Source organism: Rhea pennata, chromosome 25 (assembly GCF_028389875.1).
Source record: "Rhea pennata isolate bPtePen1 chromosome 25, bPtePen1.pri, whole genome shotgun sequence".
Taxonomy (NCBI): domain Eukaryota; kingdom Metazoa; phylum Chordata; class Aves; order Rheiformes; family Rheidae; genus Rhea; species Rhea pennata.
Genome location: NC_084687.1, coordinates 3348388 through 3375830, shown reverse-complemented (window position 1 = coordinate 3375830; position 27443 = coordinate 3348388). Strand labels below are relative to the sequence as shown.

The 27443-nt window shown below is 37.6% G+C and overlaps 1 protein-coding gene across 3 annotated transcripts; it reads left to right on the top strand.

The window, feature by feature from the left end:
• The first annotated feature begins 165 nt into the window (after positions 1-165).
• On the top strand, positions 166-27443 carry MAPK14 (mitogen-activated protein kinase 14). Of its 3 annotated transcripts, none has more exons than XM_062595269.1 (12): positions 166-491; positions 8354-8483; positions 11969-12027; positions 12390-12501; positions 13026-13055; positions 13524-13571; positions 14035-14149; positions 15211-15282; positions 23256-23335; positions 23925-24003; positions 24349-24522; positions 24997-27443. In XM_062595269.1, the coding sequence occupies exons 1-12, from the start codon at positions 376-378 to the stop codon at positions 25062-25064; spliced, it is 1083 nt and encodes a 360-aa protein (XP_062451253.1). In that variant the 5' UTR covers positions 166-375; the 3' UTR covers positions 25065-27443. The 3 variants fall into 3 exon arrangements, with proteins under 3 accessions (XP_062451253.1, XP_062451254.1, XP_062451252.1); XM_062595268.1 differs by lacking the exon at positions 23256-23335 and adding an exon at positions 21075-21154 and having other exon boundaries at positions 168-491; XM_062595270.1 differs by lacking the exons at positions 15211-15282; positions 23256-23335 and adding an exon at positions 21075-21154 and having other exon boundaries at positions 167-491.

Below are 27443 nucleotides of genomic sequence, written 5' to 3'. Positions count from 1 at the left end.
GAGCGGCGCCGCCACCCGCTTCTCCACTGTCAACCGCCCGCGCGAGACCCCTCCCCCCCCCCACACACACACAACGCGGGCGGGAGGGGGCAGCGGCGGCGCGGGGCGAGGGGGCGCGCGCGAGCGGGCGGGGCGGAGGCCAACGGTCGGCGGCGTGAGGGGACGGCGGCGGCGGCGCAGGGGAGGGCACTGCTGCTGCACGGCCGCCTCCGCCCGCCGGAGGAGCGAGGCGGGGAGGGGGAAGGAGGAAGGAAGAAGCCGCCGCCGCTGCTGCTGCTGCTGCTGGAGGTGGCGGTGGTGCAAGTGGTGCTGCTGCAACCGCGGGCAGAGCCTCCCCCTCCCGCCAGGCCGGGCGGGGCGGGCTCCGCAGCCGAGATGTCTCAGGAGCGGCCCAAGTTTTACCGACAGGAGCTGAACAAGACGGTATGGGAGGTGCCCGAGCGCTACCAGAACCTCTCCCCGGTCGGCTCCGGGGCCTACGGCTCCGTCTGGTGAGTCCTGGTAGGGGGCAGAGCGTGTGTGCAGAGGGGGACGCGTCAGGCTGGCGCTTCGGTGGCGCCTGCCCCGTCGCCCTGCAGCGCTGCGTGAGGGTGAAGAAGGTGCCGGGCACCGCCGCAGGGCTCTGCCGTGCCCGCTCCCTGCCTGGAGACGTGCCCCGGCTCGCAGGGACCCGCAGCATAACGTGTGCAGGGCGCTCATCGTGCAGAGCAGACTCAGCGGAGGGGGTTGCTTCTCTCCTAAGGGGTCGTGTCCCCCCCCCCCCCCGGCTTGGATCAGCCTCCTCCAAGAAACACTCCTCTGCTGGGTTTCGCAGCGATACTGCTGGGCAGCCCCTGTCTTCCTGTCTTTGGAATGCGTCGGATTGCACCACATGGCAGGTGGCACTAAAACATTTTTGCAGGGGAAGATAATCGTGTCCCAACACCCCCCTACCCCCCCAGCATGATCTCATATAGACATATTTCACCGTGCCTTCTTCCAGTTACTAGGTGGGGGGTGGAGAGGGATGGAGGCTGGCACGTCCCTGGTAGCTGGCTTTGCAGAGCTGAGGGCCTGGCAACTCTTGTTCTATTTTTTCTTTTTCTTTTGCTGGGCTCGATGGATAGGTTATATTTGAGGCAACTGCATTTTTAATTAGGATCTGTTGATAGGCAGAGATGACAGCAGGAAGGCTATAAGAATGGTTTTTGCATCCCTGTCTTGTAACAGTAGGTTTATGAGTATCAATATTTTATTGGTAGATCAACACAGGAAAACTGCTTTGGAAGAGCAAAGTCCTGGTATCAAGCCTGCAAAAATGTGCAGATCTTGGAAGTGAAAAGAGCTTAGTTTTTAATGCTTACCTAATATGAACAAAATGTATGACAGGTTACACATGCTAAATACAACAATGCTCTCTTCATTTGTAGCTTCTCTGCTAAAGGATGTTGGCTCTTTAAATGTAAATTAACTGGGCTTCGTTCATCACTTAAAGAAAATAAATTTGAATCGATTTGGCACCTAGACATGATCATTCATATAATGGAATTGTATAAAAGTATTCCTAGATTGTCCTTTTATTAAAAAAATTCCTTAGTATTCTAGTTTTTATTCTCTGTTCTTTGACTCTGTCAAGCAACAATCAGAATTTTTTAATATGAGTGCATAATGGTTACACATCTGCTTTGCTGCTGTATTTGAGCAGACATGCATATTTTTTCATTAACATAATGTGCAACTTTGTATCATGAATATAATTATGTATCACTATGAATATCATAAAATAGTATAATACATACTGAATAATATTATGCATACTGAAACTGCTAATAAATTTGTTTTGCAAATGCTGCAGTTTTAAAGAAAGAGTTCTCTGCTGTTTTTAATACAGTAAGTTTAAGATAGCAATGGTTGATAAAATTGTCAGTAAATTCTGTTTAAATAATGTATATTCTTAAAATTGCTGTTCTCCAAGTATATAAATGCTTACATTTCATAAAAGACAAAGGCTAAACCATTCTATCAGCAAGATTAACTGAATGCATTCACTGAGTTTTCTAATAGAAAGATTTAGTTCTGGTGAAGAAGGGCCTGACTGCCCTACTTGATAAATACCCCTTTAACAGCTTAGAGTTTCATAACTCATTAAGTATAATTAGAAGTGAATTTGCTGAATGCCTTGTCCATTGTATTTTAAAGGTTTACCGTACACAGTCTGACCCCTTCCTCTTCTCTTTTTCCCCCTTTCCACAATCTCCATTGTGCTTGTAATACTTCCAATGTTTGTTTTCACAACCAATAACTGAAGAGTTTGCATCATGAATTTCCTGTTTTGCTGTGTCAAAACTTTCAAAGATTGTGCAACTGCATTCAGACTAGATGAAACAATTTTTCATTGGAAACAATTTCAGACATGTGGCACATCAGTCTTAGTACTCAGAAAAAAAAGATGAAGTTCAGAAAGTCTAGTAATACGGAAAGCATGTCAGGATTAAAATAAAAATTGCATATATAATTTTCTTTGATCTTTAGTATTGTAAAGCTGCAAATGGTGACGCATGGTATTTATGGTATTTCTAAGATGGCTTGTTGCATTCTCTGTCCCTTTGGAGATTTTTCTTTTTCTTTTTTTTTTTCCTCTCTTCCCTCCTTTTCCAGCAAAAGGTTATCTATTTCATTTGAGATTTTTTGTTGGGAGTACCTCTGTGTTGGAATAGTAAATTGCAAGGTTTTAACCACCCTTAAACTGAGTGGATAAACATACTTCCCGATATGTCTACCACATTATTGTATTAGAATATAATAGGATGTTCTGTTGTTTATTTACCTATCAAGGTGAAAGAGTTAAAAATGAGGAATTTCTAGAGCGGGGAAAAATAATAAAAAATAAATAATTGAACCAGCAAGTGAATCATTTAGACTATGGAGCTGTCTGCTGTAAGACAGCTCAGGTACTTCTCAGGATGTATTTTCAAAAAATGAAAGTATATGGACATGAAAGTAGGGACTTAGTTCCAAAACTTTGAGAAACTTTGACACTCAGACTGTTCAGTGCTAAGTCACATAATGATTATTGTGACATCTGTTGTATGAAATTTATTACATTTGTTCTCGCAACAATTTTGCGTATTCATATAAACACAGTCTTTTGCACCAAAAAGATTTTGTCAAAATCTGTAATAAGGTCTGCAGTAAAACAAATGTGAGTTCCTGAAGTACCAGTGAGGTTTAGATATTGTAGCATATTGTAGTGGGAAGTTGCTGAATTGAGTTGGGATTGATCAGTGACTCACAGTTTAGCCAGAGTATCTCTTCGTCTCTTTTATGTGCTAGGGGGAGTCAGTGCAAAAGGCATTAATTCAACTAGTTCTAAACTAAACGAACGGTTGGGTGTTTTGACACTGTGCAATCAGTTTCTAAAATGTTACGAAGGCGAACTCTGTATATGCTAAAGCATTTATTTGATTGATATATTTCTGCAACAGTTCTTTGTGTGTTGTATTGATACCTAGGTACTATAACTGTTTTGTAAGTTGCCTTGCAGGGACTATCTGGCTTTATTTAAATTGGAAAGGAATTAAACAGCCAAGATCTACTTCTCCCCAGAATTTTGCATAAGAATCTTTTAGCTTTTCTTTTTTGGTAGACTGTTAGGTTATATAGCCCTTCAAAAAATGTGATTTAAAAAAATCTATTAGAATAATGTGATCCCTCTCCCTCTGCTTGCTCCCCCTTGCCCCCGCACCCTCCAGTTTGTAAGTAAAACACCAGAATACTAACACTGACTCTGAATTTCCTGAGTATTTTGAAGATACTGAGGTAATTTCTCTCTTTTTAAGATACAGGAAAATACTGCAAATGTAAGAATTTTAAAACATTAGACTGTGGAGGAAATGAAGGACAACTCTAAATATCACTTTTGAGATAACAGCTCCTCTCCAGATCTTTTGAACCAGTATGCGTGTTTAGACTTATTAATCCCTTATCGAAGTGAGTGAGTGTTGCTGAAGCATATATGCATTTGGAGGGACAGGTGTTTGCCTCTCCAGCAAGGTGTGGTAGATACAGGAAGAGTGGTATGAAGGAAACTGCAAAGCTGAGTGGGATGAAGCAGACATACAGGTAATATAAGCAGAACACATGTGAGTAAGGAGATGGACTAGGAGAAGGTCTTACATGGAGAAGGAGTAAGCACAGCTCTGCAAGTGAAGGCAAGTAATTTCAACTTGATGGGTACTTTGTATATTAAAGCATCTGTCTTACTGTAAGATTTCTTTTTCCAGCTTATTTAGAAGTAGAAGCCAACATAACAGAAGGGAATAAGATTTACAACTTTTTTATAGTAAGTTGGACAGGTAATTGATTGAAATGCATCATGCAGAGACTGAACTTGAAAGTGGCTGGCTGTAATGATAACCTATTTTTTTTGCCTTTAACTAGGGAAGCGTAGGGATGCATAGGGTAACACTAAAGAGAGTTTCACTTAGCTTGTGAATTTGCATAGGCACTAGCAATTAGTGGAATACTATTTGAGCTAAATAGTCTTTGCACAAAAAGTCTATCTTAAAGAAATTCTACTTTTAAGTAATTCTGTGTGTACTTTGGTTTCTTGGACAGCTTGAAGTATTTCTTCTGAAAATGTTCAAGTAGAATCAGTTGTCGAATCAGTTGATAGGTTCTCTAGAATAATTGTTTTATTCTTGTTCTTATGTTCAAGATTCTATTCAAGTTAGCTCAGAATTGTGATTGTAGCTCACTTTGAAAGAGGTGGAGGCAGTTTGTGTGCCATCGTGCAATAGTATGTAACAAGTCATAAAACATGAAAGCTCTGATAAATTCTGAACTTGTGTTGGTCTTGTTTCAAATGGGATTTATAATTGTGGATCATGCAATCTTTCCCTGATTGGGCATTTTCAGCTTAAATATGATCAGTGTAACACAGCTGTTTTAAGTCTGTAATGAAAGCCATCTCATCATTTTAAAAAATATTTTCTCACATGACAGCTGCTGTGTACAAAGCTTTATGATTTACATCTGTGAAGTAAAGCAACCATATTTGTTTCAACTTTTATAAAATATGAGAAAAAATGTGAATTTTACAAAAGTAGGAGGACAAAATGCTTTTAGCTGTTGCAGGTTTTTACAATTTTCTGGAATAAGAAAAAGATAAATTGAATTATTAGAATATTATTTGTGTTATGATACTATCTGAAATCTATAGCTCACTGTGGGGCCCTTACTTGCTAGACACTATACAAGCCTTTAATGACAAGTATTGTCCTGTCTGTGGTGAGCTCAAAAGAAGAATGTATTTTGATTATCTGGCTTATTGCCCTTCTCCTTAAAGTTAAACATTGAATCAGCAATGTGTAAATAAGTTTTGAGGACTGTGTTTTCCACTTGGAGATATGCATCAGAAGAAAAGTTGTAGAAATACAGAGCAAGGATCTTCAGTAGTGATAGTGATAAAGGCTTGACCCAGATTAAGGCATGCACAGAAGAGGAAGTATGTAACTGTGTAGAGACTTTATAATTTCTAAATAATGGGTATTTGTAGTAGATCTTCATTGTAGACTCCTCCAGATGTGGTCTGCGAATTTCGTTTATCCAAGTTGAAACTTTGTGAAGGCAAATACATGCCTGTGGGACTCCAAAGGAAAAGTGCTTCTAAGAGATAAATGGGGTGACCTAATATTAGTCTTCAAAATTATTATCTTCGTGCCTAATACAGTATCAGTGAGCATTATCCCTGGGCATTTGAGGGTTTTTTTGTTTTGTTTCCTTTAATGGTAAAAAGGGAGAATCCTGTGTTGGTCATTATTAGCCAGTGAAGCATGAAGAACTGAGGAGGTTGTGGATCATTTAAGAAGGTTATTTGTCAGTTAAAGGTGACAAATTTCCATGAAATGTGCTTTTTAGCTATGAGGTAGATCTTACTAATTTCTTGGGGTTAGTTTCTCAGTTTTTCTGATTGTAATTCTACTACTTCAGATAACTGACTTGATGTGACCCAAAAATGTAATTAAAATGAGGTGAAATTGATTTCCAGTGGGTTCTCAAATAGCTTGCATTATGTCCTATATTTCTGAAATCTTTAAAGAGAATCTTGCGGAAATGGAGAGGGGAAATCTGATTATAGAGATGGCAGCTGTGAAGGTGGTTAGTATGCAAGGATCCTCTTCTTTTCAAAGTGAAAGAGATGCTAGTGTATGCTGCCTTTTGCAGCTGAAATGGTTGAAGATTCAATCAAAGGCTGGTAAAGATTCATGACTAATTCACAAGTCTGGGTTGAGTTATGATGACTAATCTTATTTTTGCACCAAGTCCTAGAAAACACCTTGAGTATTGTTAAAATATTGCCACACAATTAGACCCTGAATTATGTGTATTTGTATATTGCAAAACAGTGTTCATGAAACTTAAAAAAAAATCAGTGTTTTGTGTTTCCAGAAGTGTTTGCAGCTTAAATAGAGATATGTTGTAGTGGTGTATGGAAAACCTGTTGAGATCATTTGAAATCGAAACTAAAATATGAATGCTTCCTGACTTATTTTGTTTGTCTAGGCTGAGTGAGGTCTTAGAAGGTAACTCATGTAAGGAAGAAAATAATCTCACACATTTTTTGAGACAGTATGATGTGGTTTCACTTATTCAGCTATGGCAATTTGATGCTCCTGTGATCTTGTTTCTAGCTGTATTTTCAACTCTCTTCTAGAGAGCTATTTTAGCCATGTGTACATGGATGTCACTTAAATGGAAAGAGATGCTCCTCTTCCATCGTAGCTGCACAGCGGGTTTTTCCATTCTGTTGCGGAACCTTGGAGAAGGGTTATTGCATGTAGAAATAAGTTTCTATTTCGCTGTCTATGTCTCATAAAACTCATAAAGCCTTGGAAGTTGTAAAACTTTTGGATAAGGTACCTGTTGCAAGTGAAGTCCAATTATTTGCTTTAAGAATAAATGGTATTATATAAATTTATTATTATTATAAATTATATAAATTTATTTGTGTACACAATTTTGGATTTGTTCTATGAGTGCTCTTTTTTTTGCCCTCTGTATTTGGTGTTGGACTTCCTATTACTGGAGTTGCCTCACACTTCATGTTTATAAATGTCAACAACTAGTGCATACTCTCTTTTAAATAGAATCAGGAGTCTGGCCTGAATCAAAGTGGCAGCAGAAAAGCAGACAAATATTGTCTCTGACTTTCTCCTTTCATACCTTCTCCTTCTTTGTTATTAAACATCAAATGTAACCTTGATTTCAGATCCTCTGCTTCTCCTCCTCCTTTCTTTTTGACAAACCAGAACTAGTTTTAGATAAGAATATCAAAGAAGACATGAAAGAGGAGTAATTTAGTTCACAGCTGAATTCCTACTTTAGTTCCTCAAATACAGTCTTCCAGAGCTTAGGACTTGTGTGCAGTATGTAAGAAGTTTAACATAGCAGTGTTCTGTGTGTCAAACTTACTGTTGTTTTGAGAGTGTCAGGATTCTGCTCCTGATTATTATAAATAAATAAATTGCATAAAGATTTGTTTATTTCAAAAGGTGATTTTACAGTGCAAGAATGGAATGCATATAATAATAAAAAAAGTTATTGAATAGAATTGAGTTAGTCTTCATGGGTTCCAAGAACCCATTTTTATGCACAGAGTTTCTGCTGAAGGAACAAATGTTTGTATCATACAGCTATATATTTGTTCACATTCATTTTTTATATAACAGAAGATTTAGGTTTAAATGTGGTTTTCAATAAGAGGTTTGATTTTTGCTTTAATTGAGATGAATAATCGTCATGGCTGATTATATTAGGAGTAGGTTTGGGGTTTTTGTATGGACTTAAACCATAAAAGATAGTATCTTGAGAGTAACAAATTGTTTTGTTTTGTAACAAATTGATTTTGATGTGTGGTATATGAAAATATATTTAGGAATATAGATAATATTTACAAGTACTTTTTCATCTCTTTGTAGTTTTTTTGCCATATTTGTGTTATGCGTTAAACGCATATTTGTGTTTAAGAGCATAACTATCTTTTAGACAGAAAAAGCACAAATGTTTCTTTCCTGTAGAATTTCCTTTCAGACCTACTTATTCTCCTTTACTCTGTGAACAAAATTTCCCATCTTATAAACATTTTCTGTATAAACCAATAGTTGTGTAAATGTGTGGGTATTTGCAGGGGGAGGGGTGGGGTGGGGTGGGGAGCAAGGTCAGGGGTTGTGGACCAGGGCACTTATAAATGGTTTTCATTGGAGAAATGGGAAATAGTTGATTGTGGCTTAATCTTCAGATATTGTTAAAACTGTGGGTTTGGAGTTGTTTGTAAATAGCTCATTTTGGTAATTTGATTAATTTTTAATTGTAGTTCTGCCTTTGACACAAAAACTGGGTTGCGTGTGGCTGTGAAGAAGCTGTCCCGACCATTTCAGTCTATCATCCATGCCAAAAGGACCTACCGAGAACTACGGCTGCTTAAGCATATGAAACATGAAAATGTAAGTTGAACGAGATGCTGTGAAAAGTTGGACTAAAGTTGGATCATCGAGTGAACATCAGCCTGAATATTCAGCATGATTGCATTTATGAATCTTGTACAGCTTTTTCTAATACTAAATATGAAGCGTGTGGAAGTATAAGGGATTGTAGATGAAGTAAAATATGCAGATTAAAAGTAGAACATAACTGATTTTGTATTAAAAAGTTTAATATTGCCTAGAATCATCTGGGAATTGCTGTCTAGTGAATTCTCACTGTTTTAAGGATTTAGGACACAGGTGATGTGCTTCCCTTCTGTTCTTTTGCTGTAGCAAACTGTATTTTTTGTGATGTTAAGAATTTATTTTAAAATATCAAAGTTGACTTTAGTAGTGTATTTTGGAGGATTTTCTGTTTTTGTTTTTTGGCTTGCCTTTTTTTGGAAGGCATGGAGTAGATATTCTCTAGATTCCCGTGGATAAAACAGGGAAAAAAAAACCAGAAAAAAAAGGTCAGATATGCTTTCTTACGAGCCATTCATTTAAATCATCAAAAAGAAAATAAAAAAGGACAGTCTGACAAATGTTATGTGGAGCTGTACTATATCAGGTCTAATCATTTTTTGCTGTAACCTCCATTTGACCTAGAAAACAGTTGAAAACTTTTTTGTGGCTTTAAGACATCAGCATATTTATATAGCATGCAGTTTCAGTGGAGCAAAAAATCATATAACTTGCCCTCTGTAGAGCTGAAAGTGTCAAGAAGAAGGGTCTTGACTTTTCTCCAGGTGAACTATAATTTAGCAGAAAGGAACTACTGTTTTGGAAATGGGCTGAGCAAGCCTAGTATCTTTATCTGGTGCAAAAAACCAAGCCTAATTTCATTATAAGGTTATTGGATGGTTTGTTCAGAATTCCTGCTTTTGTGGTAGAGGCAGTTGTGTGTTGTAGCTTCTAACCACCTCAGTCAGCAATCAGTATCCCTTAAATCATCTTTGCATTTTTAGTGTGGCTAATATTGGAACTTTTGATGCATATTTGTATCATGTAAAATGCTTTTCAACAGCACTTCCTCAGTGCCTGGATAAGGAAAGACTGTATTTGATACATTTGTCTTAACAGTAGAGGTAGTGTTTGATCCTGTATGGTATCCATTCCCCTGATTTTTCTCTCCCACCACCCCTTTGGCCTTCTCTGAATCCAAATGGTTGTAGAAGAAAGCTTCAAATGCATGTTTAAAAAAAAAAAAAAGAAGAAGTGTTAGTCTTTAAGATGTTAGGATTAAGCAGTGGAAATTGGACTGTAACTGGTGCTACAACAGTTTGTCTGGCATTCATTAATATTTTTTACTTTAGTATTGCAAGGAGCCTACATAGCTTTGGGAATAAGGAATAAAAGGATGTTTTTTAGGTTGCTTGCATATAGAAGTATTTCTTATCAGTTCATATTGGCAGCTATCTGTGGGAAGCTTATCTAGGTTGCAGTTTAAAAATGCTGCAGACACAAAGATATTTGGTTCAGACAGAGTTTTTAATGCTAGCATATTGACCGGTCAGATCTGGGTTTGGAATCAAAAGACTTGGTTTTACATGCCACAGAACACTTAGGCAAATCTGGTGGGTATGGCATTTTAAGGAGGTCTAGTATAGTATAGCTTTCTGTATCCTGTGTCTAAGCTGGTCATGTACATGTAGAGCAAATAAATGAACCTGCAGAGCACTCAAGGGTGTTTGCATTGTATTTTCAAGTTCCAGGGAGGCTTGTTGTGCTTGCAAGCACAACACTGAGCAGATGTGAAAGGAAACTTGAATTTGGTACCATATGAAGTTAATAAGCTTTGTGACAACTTAGAATGCTGAGAGGAGAAAGCAAAAGGGTAGCATTTATGTTCCAATTCTAATGATGACCACAATTTCTTGGAACTGAGTCAGTGACACACTGCAGAATAACCATATTTAAGTGCTTGTGAAACTTCTTTGATGAAAGATACACTGGCATAGCAAGATGTGTGATGAATGAAAAAGCTGATGTCTGGATAGCAAAATCAATTTTTTTTTCTTTTCATGATAAACTGGGTGGATAATGTTGGATTTTTCTGTAAACATATTCTGATATGGAAGAGTCTACTGGAGAGAGAAACCACAAGCATGAGAATTTACTATACTGATGGACGCAAATGTTACAATTTGAAAAAAATATCTGTCTAGAAATGGAGTTGTATGTATGAAGAGAGGCAGGAAAGTGGTTTCTCTCTTCAGTTTCCTCCATAAACATTTAATCTTTAATACACAGTGTAGATCAGATTAGATAGAGGCTTTTATTTTCTATCACATTTACTCTTTTTTTTTTTTTTTTTTTCCCCCCCCAGAAATGTAGTCTAGGCGCCTCAAAACTTTTGTCCTCAGTTATCTACTTAAACATAACAATTTTGATATCCTTGACAAGTATAAAGGATGGGGAGGAAAAAAGGATGGTGCCAATGGAAAATACAGGAATCCAACTATTAATTTCTTATTCACACTTGAACCATTACTGAAGCAGCAGAATGTGCTTGGTAGCAAAGCTACATGTATCTGAGTCAAGTGACAAGCTGACTTAAAATGGGAAGAGGGATTCTTTGGAGGTGGATGAAGAGAACTTTTCTCTTTATCTCATATATTCCTAATATAAATATTATTTGTTATTAAAGGAAAGAAAATAGGATTTAAAAGCACATCCCAGTGAATTGAAACAGTCCACCAAATGGATTCTTTTAATGCTGTAAGTGACTTAGAAGATATTTATGGGAAAATAAGATATAGTTATTTTTTTCCAAAGTGACACATTCATACCTTTTTACTCCTTTTGCTTAAAACAGTTTTACTGTAAAATGAAAGGTGGAATAGGTGCTCTTAGGACAGAAAATACAAGTGTCAATGTGAAGCTGTAAACTGCAAATCACGTTTTCAGTGCATTGCCCTGTTTTCCTGACTTGCTTTCTAGCGTAGTCATTATTATTCACTGCTTGTATCCTTGAATTTTTCTAAGCATTATTCAGTACAAATGAAAAAAAATGTGTTGTCTCTCTATTCTGAGTTTACCATTTAATCAATGGTAATCAAAGTGTAACTGAGAGCTGAGCAGGAAGCAAACTGCTTTCAGTGTATGGTTTGTCTGGACAAACTTTATTTCCTGGACAAGTTTTAGTTGGCTTTTGAAATAAGACATTGTAAACCAGTGTTTACAACTGCCTTTTGTTGCGTTGATTTGTGATGCCTCCTTTTTGACGCTTTAGATGTGTGAGAAGACAGCTGTATGTTGTAACCATAATATTTTTTTACACAAAAGATGAACCTTTTTTTCTGATGTCATTTGAATGTTGTATTTTCTTTACCCAAATGATTCATGTAGCTGGAAATGAGATATCTATTGGAATGAATAGTTTCTCTTCCATTAAGGATCCTATTAACTGTATCATACTACACTATGAATGTATGAACTTTCTCACTTTATCTTTTCCTTTCTAGGTGATTGGTTTGTTGGATGTGTTCACACCTGCCAAGTCACTAGAAGAATTCAATGATGTGTAGGTAACTTTTCTGAAGACCGGAACAAAGCACCTCTTGCATTTTCCTTATATCTCCCAAACTATTATAGGAATATTTGCCACCTTCATTTTATCTGCTGTTACTCTCAATTCTGAAATCTAACACAAATAGTAGTAAGAGATCTTAAACTCTTCAAACTTACTCACTTGTGTTTTGTTCACCTGTGCTGTAGGAATCAGGGTGCTAATCTGCCATGTTATTTAATGTGTCATGAACTGTATTTCATTCAACTCTGTGCTTTGGGACAGCCAGCCCTGCCATTGGAGGGTCATAAGGAGTATTCATCCTAATCCTGTTGAGGAGATTGCTTCATACCTTATGTGTTTTCTTTTGTTCGTAGGTACTTGGTGACGCACCTTATGGGAGCAGATTTGAACAACATTGTGAAATGCCAGAAACTCACAGATGACCATGTGCAGTTCCTCATATATCAAATTCTTCGAGGACTGAAGGTACTTACATCTGTCCTACCTGGATGTTGATAGCTCATCAATGGCAGGTTGAAGTTCTTGATGAATATCGTATCCTCAGAGATTCATATGAATGGAGCTTCTATTAATTTTCTCAGTGTATCATAGGATAATCTTTTCTTATTGCTCTTTCTCTTCGTACCTCATTGGAGCTCTGTATCAGTAAAGCTATGTAAAAGTTAATATGATAGTCCTATATGTTCCTTGGGGCAGAGTCTGGAAAATTGTGAATTGTGCTGTTCTTTAATCTACTCTGACTCTGCATCTTCCATTTTTTCAGTCTCTTCTACTTCTGTCATTCAACTTTTGATGGCAGAGTGTTTGTAAGGAGGGACTGAAACACCTACGTACTTGAAGCCCACAGACGCATGGTACCCTTGGTTCCCTCTGCAAACAAACTATATTATTTGAATTGTGTGGGACGGGGTAGGACAGTATTGTCTAGTGAGGAAATGAGAAGAAGGCTACTTGTGCTGTCCTGTAAAATCTGTCATCTTGCCTTACAGTACATCCATTCAGCTGACATAATACACAGAGTGAGTATTTATCCTAAGATTACTTCCTTTACTGAACAGATGTGTTTAAAGAATGTAGCACTGAACCTTACAATGTAGCAACTTACAGAATTGAGAAGACCTTTTCTCAAAAGTATTGCAGCTAAACAGCCAAATGGTTAGAGATAAGAAGTGGTTGTCAAGATCCTTAGTTTTTGTTCCTGCCTCTGTTTGGCTTCTATCTTTCTAAATAGGTTCTCTGTTTGTATAACATGCATTTACAGCAGCAATGTTATGATAAGCCATTAGTGTGTTTTTGCTTATGTATGACACCTCTGAGGACTGCAGAAGAGATAGCTGGCTGTAGGACAAAATTATTTTCTGAAGTATGGAGAGCTGACATTGACAGCCAGTTAGAATCTATTTTCTATCTGAATTTACATTCTTATCTACTTAAGCTTGTGCATGACATGTATTCTGCTGTTAATGCTGATATTGTTTAATTTCTAGGATTTAAAACCTAGTAACCTAGCTGTAAATGAAGACTGTGAGCTAAAGGTAATCTAATGACAACACGTGACTGGTTTGACTGTGGTTTGAGTGAATGCCTTGTGGATGTCTCTTGGAATTAAAGGAACAAAAGAATTTCTCATGGAAATACTTTGATGCTTCAAATTAATCATGTCTTTCACAGCCGTAAAGGGATGTAAGGGTGTTTAAGCAGAATTCATTTTTTTCTGTATATGTTTATGTATATTTAATGAATCATCATGAAAGTAAAGATTTACCAGCTTTAGTTTGGGTTTGGTTTTTAGAAGATATTCAAATGCAACTCTGATGGTTGAGTCCTGTGCTTTTCTAGGCTAGTGTCATTTAACAGGTTGTGAAACATAGTTTCATAATCTGGTTTTGCAGTTGCACCATCTCTCCTCCACCCAGTCCAAGAATTGCCTTCTTATTTGCTCTAAGTGGTTTGCATTATTCCACTGCAGTAGTTGGCGGAAGTCTTTCTATTCCACAGATCCTGGATTTTGGCTTGGCCCGACACACAGATGATGAGATGACTGGATATGTGGCTACCAGGTGGTACAGGGCTCCTGAGATCATGCTGAACTGGATGCATTATAACCAGACAGGTAATACCTTTAAATAGTACAAAGCTTTTCAGTTCCTGAACTTAGTTAAAGTCAAAAGAGGTTATTCTATGCACGTGTTTCTTTGTATTTGATTGCATAATTTGGCAGTTACAGTAATTATGCTTTAGTAAGGGTGGTTAAAAGAAGGAAGGCATAGAATTACATATTTTGTGCACAGTCTAATAGACATAACTTATGAATCATTGTGACAGCATTCACAGGATTTCTTTAAACTTGATCCTTTGAAATAGCAATCAGCAAAATGTCATCAGTACTTATTCCTTACTTCTCCTAGCGCAATGGTTTTTAAAGTAGGTGAATGGATTGTATCTGGATGAGGAAAAAGGTGTGTTTCGAGGAAGCTGCTGGGAATACACTGCAAAATGTCTGGGATTATGGGATGAAGAAATGCTGAGAATGCATATCAAGTTCCCTTCCTTTCATCTCTTCTTACCCACCTCTTCCCAGCTACATCTTCCCCCTACTTTTCAGTAGCTTCTCAGCAACCCACCTCCCTCCTCTTCTAAAATACTTTCACATCAGGCACATAGAAGAAGAAAAATTCTGGGAATAGTTGGTGTAGTACAAGAGTATCTTCATATGAATCAGTGAAAGTAATGTGCTATGCTAAATTCATATCTTACTACTTTTTCTTCTTTTCTCTTTTCCTCTTACACGTGTATGGACTTTTCTGTCATCTGCAATATAATAGTTAGTGGTTGTTTGGGTAGAACTTATGTAAGACCATATGCAAGTTCATTTCTCAGAGCTGTCTTGAACAGGTGGTTTCTTCTTCCGTTTTGTAGGTTCCTCCCTGGCTCTTTGGTGTCCAATGTATGCTATGCTCATGGAGGAAAATTTACCTGATCTAGTATTATTATGTTATCTGGACAAGTCTTAGATGAGGTGGTTACTGAACAGTATCAGTTAGCATGCAACATGTCTCAGATTGTTTCAACACTAAAAGACTATTAAGTACAAAGTTGTTTGTACTTGTTGATTAGGGTAATTCTATTGAGACTTTATTTTTCTGCATTATATTTTTTTTTTATTTTGTTCAGTTGATATTTGGTCAGTGGGCTGCATTATGGCTGAACTGTTGACTGGAAGAACGTTGTTCCCTGGTACAGACCGTATCCTTTAAAAGTAATATATTTTCTTGAAATGTAAGTTAGAGGTCTTAACTTTCACATACTTCTCAAGGAAACAGGTTTTTGTTATTATTTTTATTTTATTATTACTTTTTTTACTTGCAGTATGATGAGGTGAGTTCTTCATTTACTGCACATGAAATCATTACAATGTGCAAGGAGGCAAAATTCTTCCTTTTTATTGTCTATTACCATCACTAAAATTACTCATATGTTTTTTCTGGGAATTACTTTCATTTAATTTTATTTAAATTCATTGCTCTTTGAGTTTGTAGAAAATAACTTCATGAAGTTGTCTGTCTGCTATGAATTCTCTCGTGCTTCAGGCTTCCAGCAAATGTGAAGCATCCCTTCTGGGAGGGATGACTTCTCTTCTGTATCCTGGTGATATGCTGTGAAGGCAGTAGATTTGCAGATTCTTTGGTGCTGATGATCTCATTCCAAGTTGTTCGGAAATGTTTAGGTTCCACTTCCATGCTTGAGTGTAAATAGATTGTGTGCCTTCTTCCACGTCAATGAAAGCATGCAGTGAAAACTCAAGCTTGTGTAAAATCTTTTCAGAATTATTTTTGTGGCACCAAAGTGGACTGGCTAGGACATTCTGGCAAATAAATGAGGGAGAAATTTGTAGGAGTTGGGCGTATCTTCCCTAGGAAATCAAAATGAAGACTCGATGCAAATTTTTATACTGAAAATTTTAGTTTGTAGAGCCACATAATATATAATGGTAATTCATTTCTGCCAAGACTCTTCATTGCCTAAAAACTGGGTTTTATATTGGTCTGTCTTTTACCAAAATCTTGTTCTAAAGTATTCTTTCAACCACAATTTATTTATTTTAATAACTTTGTTAATGTATTGGTATTTACTAATAAGATAATCAAAATATGTTAGCATTTGTTTAACAGAAAAACAGGTTTTGGTAGTGTTAGTCTTTGGTGTACTATGTTGCTTTTGGAAAGCATCTAGGTCCCAAAACTCTTTTGGGGTCGTGGGGAAGGGGAAGTTGGAACTTTCACTCCAGTTTTGACACTGTGTTTCATCTCTTCTTTCAATATGCTTTAACTTTATCATTTTTCCTGTTTTTCTGCCTGTCTCCATTTTATATCTCTCGTATGTCATCTCTCTGAATTTGTTGAACTAGGTGTACTCTACTGTTTAGTCATCTTTGCCATATTTTTTTCTCTTGTTAGGGACAGAAGCAGAACTAACGTGAAAGTGACTTAGCTATAAAAAGTTGCCTTATTTCTATCAGCTAATTTAGCGTGGAAAATTGGGCTTGGGTGCATTTTTTTTGTTTGTTTCAAGAAAAAGTGAGAAATCAACAAAAGTTTTTAAAGCTGTAGACGATATTTGACTCTGGTTGTGATGTTTTAGATTTTAAAACTTGATGCTTGTAAATAAAATAGTTTTGAATGGGATTTGAGCATGTAAGAAATGCTTCACAATGTGTTCTTTATGGATTGAGCAAAATGATTATCTTTCTTCCAAACTTGAAATTTTTCTTCTCCAAATTTTTTTTAGTTCTGAATTATAGCCAAAAAATAGCCACTATACACAATAAGTTTTGCTTTAGGGATCTAAATTGTTTGCTTTGTCATACTAAGATACTTTATTAAATTTTTATCTCCCTGAGGATGCTTGCAAGTCTTTAAATATTCATTTTTTTTCCACAAATTGTAGTAACACTTTTGAATCTCATTAGATATTTTTTCATTTCTGAATCAGTACTAGCTTATAGCACTAGATTATAAGGGAAATGGTGTTTGAGGTTATATATCTTGTTTGTGCATGTAGCACATATCCTAGGATCCAGAAAGGCAATAAGCTATCAGCTTTCACTCTATGTTTGCTGATATCTAAAGACAGCAAGTAGAAGATAATGATGAGTTCTAGCTTCTCTCTGTCTTGGTAGGTCTGTGAGGTCTTTATATATACCCTCTTTTGAGAGAGTGTTAGGAATTTTCCAAATCTGGATCCTGTTGGGTACTTCTGGGCTCTTAGTAGTTTCTTTGTGTCTGCAAATTTGCTGAGGCCTAATCAACGAGCTGTGTTCCTCCTGCAGTGTCACCAGGCATTTGCTGGCTGGCTGGCTTTGGAATTAGTATTAGCATGCTTAAATCTCGAATATAGGTATCATGCTTCTAGTAGCTAAGAACATAGTATGTCCGAATCCAGTGCAGTTCTAGGGGATTTACATTGCAATTTGAGGCAATGTGGCCATGTGTTCTGGATATTCAGGAAACCAGAACCTGTTCTTCTTCATCAACTGAAAAACTGGTGTTTTTGTTGCATTTTTGGTGTCGAGACATCAATCTTCTCAACTCTGTAACTTAATTTTTCCAAAATGAACAAATAGATAATGCCTTTTCAGCAGGCTCAGGACAATCATACTCTTCTCTGGATGGCTCTCTGATTCAAATACTCGTTTCTTTCACCAAGGATTTAGCAGTTATGTGATATTAGTTATAGTCCATCACATATTTCTTTACATGGCCCAGAGGTGCATATATTACTTGTAGTGGGGTTCAGTACAAGCAAGCTGTACAGTTAATTCCCTCTGGTAAGTAATAAAGCTGTAATTGGATATGATGATATTTGGTGTCTGTAATCATTATGCCATGATAAACTAATGCCAAGTTTAGTTTTAAGTTCTGAAGGATCTAATTTGTAGAGATTCAGGCCACGCCTTTCAGTGACATAAAGCAAGAATTGTATTAGAAAAAAACGGTGATCTGTATGGGGTTAGCTGTGCAGGATTATTAGAGTATTTCTAGCTTTTTCTCTAAATGAATGTGAACTAACTTGTTGCTATTGTATTTTGGGTGAGGGAGGAATATTTGGATGGAAGTTGGAGTTTTAACATTGTTAAAATCTCTGCCGGGAGGTAAAAAAGGGGAGGAGGGTTTGGGAAAAATGTGGGGGTTTTTTTGTTTGTTTGTTTTTTTATCAGAGACAAGAAATTGAGATAATGAAAATCAAAGTCCTTTAGGTTTTTAGTGTTAGAGATAGCTAGAGACTTTCCTTTTTGTATTGCTTATCATACCTCTTATGCCAAGATCAGTTTGTTTGTATTAAAAATGTGTATTCCTAATTTTCTTACAGCTCTCTAATATAAATGATTCACACAAATAAGTAGGAAAGTTGACTTTGTGTGACAATTAAAGTTGTATTAAAATGATAGAATGTACAAATAAAACCTGCAATGTTTTCATGAGTTTAGTTGATTTTCTTTTTTTGTATGTTTTAAGTTGACTGTATTCTGTTTCAGATGTGAAGAATATTTATTATTAGTTTTATTCAGTAGGATGGGAATTTTGACATAACTAACCAGTTTGAAATTACTCATTGTTCTGATACATCTTATTCTTGCTTGTGGAGTCAGTTACATCACCTTTCAAACTGCTTTGCGTGGATAAGCTCTTACAATCTTGCAATGCCTGCTACTGATGGTGATGGAATATTGTTTTCTGAATTTTAGAATCACTGAGACTGGTCAGTCTCTGAGGTACCAGTGGTGACGGCTTTTGAGTTTTGCATGCTCTGCTTTACTTCTCCATGCACTTTTTTTTTCTTTTGCTTTGTATTTACTAAACATGTTTCACGTCTTTAATTACTTATGGCTCATTTCCCAGGAACACCAGTAGGCCATGTAATTAAATGAATACTATAATTCAGCAGGTTGTGGATGGCAGGCCTAAAACTGGATGCAGTGGTTGGGTATGAGCATGCATGTGGCAGTGTCCATTGTGCATTCTGTCTTTTCTTTTGTTTATCTGAGAAAGCACTGAATCATATAACACAAATGTATTCTAGTAACATACTGTCCCTTGAGAAGAGGGCTGATAGCAAACTGAGCAACCGTATTGTTGGCACACCTGATGCACATGGTTTTAAATGCCTTTAAAAGAATTTAAATATTTAAACTGAAGTATGACATGTGACTTCTAAGGCATGCCAGCAGTCCTAAATTTGCACAACTGCTTCATGCACAGGAATAAGTGAAAGGTATAAGGGCTGTTTTATATGGCACTGGAGAAAAGCCAATTTAAATGAGCTAATTATGATTTATATAGCATCCACTGGTAACTCTTCTGCACCAGTAGATGCACTGATTTCATTTTAAGCGTTGAAAATTTCGGTTAGCCATTTAAGCTAAATCCAGCTTGATATATAGGATTTAGCCGTATTTTGAGTGTTTAAGTAGATGGAACTTGGCTGAGCAAAATCAGACGTGACCAATGAGAACTTAGTTCTGGTGTTCTTAAAAGATGCGATTTCCTTTCTTTTCATTCCTTTTAGATGTAAAATTGTAGACCAAGTTTTACATTAGAAGATAACAGTTTTAGCAAAGTATTAATTTTTACTGCATATACAGTTTGCCAGTATTAGCAGAACTCTGAGGCTTTTTTAAAAAACACAGGTTCTTAAAAGATAGTCTCTTGATAGATGCAAAATTGCTTTGTACATGAATAGAGTTCTTTTACTATGAGACAATTTCTGAAGCAAGCATAGAATTCTTGTAGTATTTGAGTTAAAAGATGTTACAACAAGAAATCGTAACTATATCTTAAAACATCAGGATGACACTGATTCCAGAGAAACATTTTCTATTAAACAGACAATTTTTCTTGAATGGAAAATATGTAACTAGTTTGATGTAATTTTAAGGGCAAATACGAACATTATAGGCTGTCTGAAATCACTAGTGTGTTTTGAGGGCAGCGTAGAGGATGATTTAGAGAAGGAGAAGATTATTTTTGTAGTGGTTTTAAAAAGATATGTTTTGTCTCCTTACTGTCTTGAGTATTAGATGTATAACTTTTCTTTGATTGATTTTTTTTCCCCCAATTTATACTTTGTCAAGTATCCAAAATATTTAGTTTTCCTGCCTTTTTAAAGAAGACAGCTCAGATGAATAAGTGGCCTGGTGGAAGCTGAGATCTAGTTAGAAAAATTCTTTGTATCTGCAGTTTTATGAGCCAGGAGCTTTCTACATAAATCTGAGGTCATATTCTGGTGGTCCTCTGTCATGTCATCCCCCCAACCAAACTTCCAGTTGCGTGTTTGCAGTGTTAGAAGGAAGATCTAGGTCCTATTTTTCCTTCCTGGCCCTGCTCATCCCTGGTAAGAGCCAGTAAGAGTGAGCACCCTCTGCTGGCTGCATTCCCCCCCCCACCCCCCAGCTGGTCTGGGTGTGAGAAATGTGCATCTGATCAGGGTTAGAGATTTTGTAGCAAAGCTATAGGTGGTGAGCAGGATCCAGTCATTTTCTTACTTGCTAAGTTTGTGATAAGTGATTGGATTATCTTGGAGTGTATTCACAAAAGGCCTTTAATTATTTGTTTGTTTATTTAAATATTAGTGCCTATGCTTTTTAGCCTTCTGCCTTACTTCATCTGTCACTAATACAACTTAAAACTGCTAACTGCTGCTGCTTTGGTTTGAGGGTCTAAAAGGGTGAAGTGAGCATGCAAACTGATTCTTTGCTAGTAGGACAAAACTTCTGTCTTGTGCTCCATGATAGTCAAGGATGCAGTGACCAATTCAATGCATGTGGCATATCTGTAGTCAAGTTGTTCAATCTGTGTGATATAGACAGAATTGTGTTATAAGGAGATACTCAATTTTGTATGAAGGAATTAATACAGTTTACTTAAACTTGTGTTTTAGTCGAGGCCTTGGCAGACATTAATTTTAAACGTTAATAGATTGATACTTTGCGCTTTTCATTTTGATTTGTCCCAGCATTTTCCTTTATGGTCCATCATTAGATATTGATCAGTTGAAGCTCATTTTGAGACTCGTTGGAACCCCAGGGCCTGAGCTTTTGAAGAAAATCTCCTCAGAGTCTGTGAGTTTACACTTTGATTGAAATATTTGCCCTTTTGGAAGTCCCATATTTGTGTGTTGCCCTCTTGTAGTCTCTCTGTAGTAGATGTTGGAATTCTTTTCTGTTTTTCGTCCTTTGTCATTCTTCACTCCTGGATGTCTTTGAGTTCATACACTCAGTGTTATCTGATCTTTATTCCTCTTAACTGTGCCTATGGTATGATTCTTCCTTCCATCCTCTCATTTTACTACTTTGTGATTTTTTTTTCTTTCAGTTTGTGGGGTTTTACTTAATGATATATTGGATGATCAGGTGCTATTGGGGAAACATTTTTCACAACTAAGAACTTGAGACTTGTCTTAATTATTATTTCTCCAGATTGCCTATCCAAAGATCTTTCTGGTGAGGGAAACTTTTAACAGTAGCAAATGTGTCATCCTCTGAACATACACCATCCCCTTTGGGGCGTTCATGTATGATTACTTTCTGAAATGCTACTACCACCATCTTTGGTTTTGTGCTGTAAAATGACAAATGGCTTTTAGGCACTCTTTTGCAGAAGCCATTGCCAAGGCATGCAATATACAATCTGCTGAGTATATAAGCAATCATGCCATGCATTTAAAGAGTGCTGCTGTGTGGGGTCTTTTTATCAAGGTAACAACAAAAAGCACTCCAGAGATTCCCTTTTAACGGGTGACCCATATTTTCAGCCCTATCCTCTTTTCTATATTATTTGATTTAATCTTGGATTGTGAACTTCTGTGAAGGTAGTGTTAAACAGTATTTACCTGTTTCTGAAAATGAACTACATAGAATAATTAGAGCAAGGGATCCTGTAACAGTATAGATTAAGAAGCCAGTACATAGTGAACAGTGAACTGGCTTAGAGGTAACTAGCGAAATACTTTAGTAAGCTATCATTGCTGTTCAGTAATAGATGATCAATGCAGTGGAGAGTGGTGAGAAGATTATTTTGTACTGCAGCTTGTAACATTTCTCATGTAACAGTGATGGTAAGTGCAAAACATGAGGGTGGCCGTAAATTGCCAGATGAATTGTTAAACTTATTGAATACCAAACCAATTTAAAAATCACTGAGATATTTCTTGGAAAGGTAGAACTGAATAAAGCAAGTGGCTTCAGGCATCCGTGAACTGACCTTATGGGACCCTGATGAAGGGTAGTCTGGTATTTGAAGTACAGAGGATTAGCGAGAGATGCAAGCTTTAAAGGTTAACTAGGTTAAACACAAGATTGGTTTGTCTGTGCTAAGATTGAAGTATGTTTTTTTTTTCTTTTAACCTTGTGCAATAAGAAGAATTAGTTTTAGTCAAGCCCAACTCAAGAGTCTTTTTAAAAAAATACAATGATGTACTATTTCTGATACATTTTTATGTTATATGAAGATAGCAAAACAATGTTAAGTATTTGATAGGCTTTAGTGTGTCACTGTAATGAGTTCTGTATTTGTTTTTTTTCTCTGCATCATTTCTGTTGCTCTTATTTTCTCTGTCCCGCTCACTGACATCAGCTAACTCTGTCTTATACAATGCTAATGTTTTGCTGATTTTTTTATTTATTGCTTTCTGTTACCTCACCCACATATCAGAGTGCATTCATGGCCGTTTAGAAGGAGGTGTCAATTGTGAGTTGATTTCATGTTGCCCCACAAGGAGCTTAAGAACTTTCCATGCAGTAAGAAAAAAGGATCTTGTAATCAGTGCAGAGGATAAGATTTTTCGTTCATTTTCCTTGGCTGCAACAGCCTAGGAAAACTTCTGAGGAGTAGTTTCAGCTAAAGTGGATCTCTACTCTGGTGGTTTAAACTGCTTGGAAATGTGAAAGTGATTGTGTTGTAGTTTAGTGCTACTAGTGGCAGACAAAAATGCTTTTTTTTCTGTACTGACACTATTAGCAAGTGATCAGTAATTCTCCGTTGTTTTAAGTGTTCACTAGTCCAATTGCGAAACTTCTCACAAGTATTTGACAAAATTAGTAGACCTTGCCTGTTTGGTCTATGCCTTGTAGTTTGCAGAAGGGAGGCTTTGTATGCAGCTGTTTTCTGTTTGAAATGGGTTTTTGCACTGTTTTTAACAAAGCCCTTGACTAGGCACTTAAGATATTAACCAGCTTCAGCAGATCATGCGTCTGACAGGAACACCCCCTGCATATCTCATTAACAGGATGCCCAGCCATGAGGTGAGACCTGAGCAGATGGGGGGGGTGGGGTTTGCAGTGCAGGTTGTCACTTCTAGTGTTCACTGCTTCTATAAATGAAATGCTTGCATGTGGCATGGGGTGGGTATTGTATTAACTACCTGCTTTTCAGCAGGATTTTTGTACTAAATGAAAACTTGACATTTGGACAGTGCATACTCGACCGCTGACTTTGAGATGTGGGAGAATCTGAATGTGAGTTGGTTTTGCATTATGTGGATGCCAGTTGTATGGCTTACCAACAGATACCATAAAGGTGGAATACTGCACAAGCCTTATGGGGACTCCAAGGCAGTCAGCACTTCCAGCCACTCTTAGATCTGCCTGTATGCATTTTCAGTCTTGCATGAACTTCAAGTAGTATGAACTCTTCCTTCACTCTCTTGAATGGCCTCTGTTTGAGAAAGGATAACACTGGTAGGCTTAGTACAGATCAGAGCGAGTAAAGAGGAAGCAAAGTAAGATGACAGGCCATATGCAACCAGTGCTTCAAGGTGGTTGAAGAGTACTCAAGAGTACTGTCTTGGTGGCTGGGTGGTATTATAGTTCAACCAAGTGTTTATTTCTGCAGGCAAGAAACTACATCCAGTCTTTGTCTTACATGCCGAAAATGAACTTTGAAAATGTGTTTATTGGTGCCAATCCACTAGGTAAGGCTTGCATTTTAAGTTTTGTGCTCTTCCTGGCATTAAAAATCTTACACATTTTTAATGAAGTTGAACTTAGTATGTCCTGGTATACCAAGGCTTTTCTCAAGTTTTATTTTGACTGCAAAAGTACTTCCAAGAGGGCATGTATCTCTTTTCTAAAGTGAAGAAAGTATGTATAGACTATAGGATATAAGAGGAAGAAATTATGGATGATGAGTCAGGTCCTCAAAAAATATAGATTCCTCATATATATTGGGCTTTATGTACTTAATTACAGAGTAGAATGTCATGTAGCTCACTGTGTAAAATCCTTTCTGTTCCTTTTCTGTTTTGGGGCTTTTGCAGCTGTGGACTTGCTAGAGAAGATGTTGGTACTGGATACAGACAAACGAATTACTGCAGCTGAAGCGTTGGCTCATGCCTACTTTGCTCAGTATCATGATCCAGATGATGAACCAGTGGCAGACCCCTATGACCAGTCTTTTGAAAGCAGAGAACTTGAGATTGAGGAATGGAAAAGTGAGTCTTGGGGACAGGGGAGAATGTCAACCTGATTCTCTTGTAGCACATGCTATAAGTTACGGTTCAACTAATCCTTGGGAGTTAGAGGCACAAAGGAAGCTGATGAAAATGTGGGCATCCTTTTCATACTAAGGTCCTTATACTGCGTGAATCTATCACATAGTGTGTATGTAATTAGCATAATCCACAGTAACTAATTATTATTATCAGCATCCAAACATGTTGGTAACAACAGTTGCTTATATCTTTATAGTTTCAAACTTACTCCCATGTCCTCATGGCTCTGGAAGTATCTTCTGTGACATATGTTAGTCTCTGAGGTGGTATATCCATTATTCTTTTCTTCTAAATTAAAGCATGTTTTACTTTTTGAAATATTGCTAGGAAGAGCCTTTAAGATTATTGCAAGTTTTCTCACGTGAGGTGTATCTTTAATACAGTCTTAAGTGTTTGTCATTCCTTTCCCACCAGGCTTAACTTATGATGAAGTAATCAGCTTTGTGCCACCACCGCTTGACCAAGAGGAGATGGAGTCCTGAGAAACTGCTCTCTTCTGTTCGTCCCACTTCACTGTGAGGGGAAGGCCTTTTCATAGGGGCTCTCCAAATACTCAAGTGCCTCGTCACAACAATATTCTCCTTGGTGGAGGGGTTTTGTGTGTGTTGAATTGGGGAGGGTGGGGGGAGGGAAGAAAGTTGAATCTATGTAAACATGCTGCATGCTCTCTTGTATTCTGTGTACCGCCTGGGACAAGCCTCTGAAGACCTATTCTGACTGCTCTTTACTCTTTCCAGAGTGACCGGTAGTCAACCAATTTGCACCACTGCTGGGGCAAGGCAGGGAAGGTGATGTTTGAAGTTTGGTCACGATCATTGCTATTTCATCAGTTCTACAATTAAGTGACCTCACAGTAACGAAAGTTGGTTTTTGGTCCCCCATTTTCTTCAGGACTGAAGGTGGCATTGAGGTGTACCCTGATTCCATACCAGGTGGCTGATTTACATCCAGATTTTCCTAGTACAGTGTACAGCAGAATGTACAGGCCTTCTAGTGACTATCTTGGAATATGAGCAGGTTTTGATAGAAATTGTAAATATGTTTGTGCCTTAAACTATTGGGGAGAGAGGGAAAAGGAAGTCTGGAGTGGAAATCTGACCCTGCTGTTCTCAGGGTGAAGGCTCCCAGATAGCCAGGCATGAACACTATGTAATCAGGAAATAACCTTCCAAGTGTCTCTCCCTGGATTGGGTATTCCTGTATTTCTCCCCCTTCCCCTCCTTTCATTCTGAGGCTTCCCAGCATTTGTTCCCAGGAAAGATTAGCTGGAGAAGATTCCTGCTAGCCACATGTTTGTGTATTTTGTTCCTTAAGAGGTGGGGTGTTTTTGCATGTCATAGCTGTATGTGCATGTAGAGCTACTTGGTTCTTGTTTTTACTTTTTGGGGATGGTACTGGGGCAGTTAAAACATCAGTGAGCTTACTCTTCTGAGTACCTCAACCAGTGCCATGAAATCATAGCATCCTCCCTCTTGTGCTGCAGCTCGGTGTGGAATACCTGCCATTCTGAAGGCTCTGGTGGGAAAAGGATAAAATATACAGTATATAAACATGCACTTTTTCTTTGTTCCGGTCTTATGGTTTCAGAGAAAGAGAGATTGGGATGGAAGTCTTTTGTGAGATCAAGTGTGAAAAATGTTCTTCAAAGAAACGGATGGCATCTTGTGCTGGAATTTAAGTTATTTCCTGAAAAGAATTTTTGAAGAAATGCTGGAATCCAAAGCAAAGAAATAAGCAAGCATAAACCACAATCTCTCTTTCACTGTCTAAATCTATAATACATATATATAAATATAAATATATATATATATATATGTATGTATATGAAAGTAAAAATAGCATTTTACTAGAGGTTCTTTTACCCTTTTGGACAAGAGCTGCTTGGCTGCTTTTTAGCAGGTTGATCTATGCCTGAGGAAATGGGAAAAGGGAGTATGTTTGAATAGAGTAATGGTTCAAATATTTTGTATTTTACAGGTCTGAATGAATGAAATGTCTAGAGTTGGAGACTGGCAGGAGGGAGGTTTTTTCAGCAGTTTTGTGTTAGAACTGTGCCTGAGGAGCTCAGGAGCCCAATTTTAGGACTTGGGGAGGAGGCATTTTTAGACATTCATCTGTTGCAGGCATCCTGTGTGGACAATGTACCTGTGTATGTGAGGAAAAAGGCTTTTGCAGTATTTTGTATTCTTGTTACTTATGGGACGGAGAGAAATTGTTTCTAGTGTTTTTACCCAGTGTTTGAAGAGGCAGCACAAAGGGATGGGACATGAATGATAAAGCCATTGATTCTTCCTAGGCTACTTTCCAGTGATCTCTTCAGGTCAAACACTCTACAGAAGTTTGGGGAGAGATGGAGAGAGCAGTTATTTCATGCTCTGGGATAGAACTCTCCCCAGACCAACAAAATCAAGACAGAAAACCTCCCCTTTCTGCTGGACCAATAGTCCAGGTATTCAAATGAAAATGTAGATATTCTCTGTAAACCTACAGCAAGATTATTTTTATCAGCCATTTTATGTGTAGATGCTATAGTGTGATTTCATGTGGAAATATTGCTAAAGATTTTAAAAAATATAGACCTTGTGCATGTGTGTGTGTGTGTGTGTGTATGTGTGTGTAAGCGCGCGTGTGTGAGTGGGAATGATTCATTCGAAGTCTGTGCTCTAATGGGAGCCCATGTGGCATGCACTCCCTACCTTCGGTGCAATGCTGTTCAGCTGCCTGGAAACTGAACAGGAGGATGCACTTCAGAGAAGAGATCTGCTATATTGTTTCTATCCATGAATTTTGCTGTAATTGGTTATGCAGATAAGATGTCACAATACCACTGGTTTAAAAATAAAACTTATTTTTCAGATTTA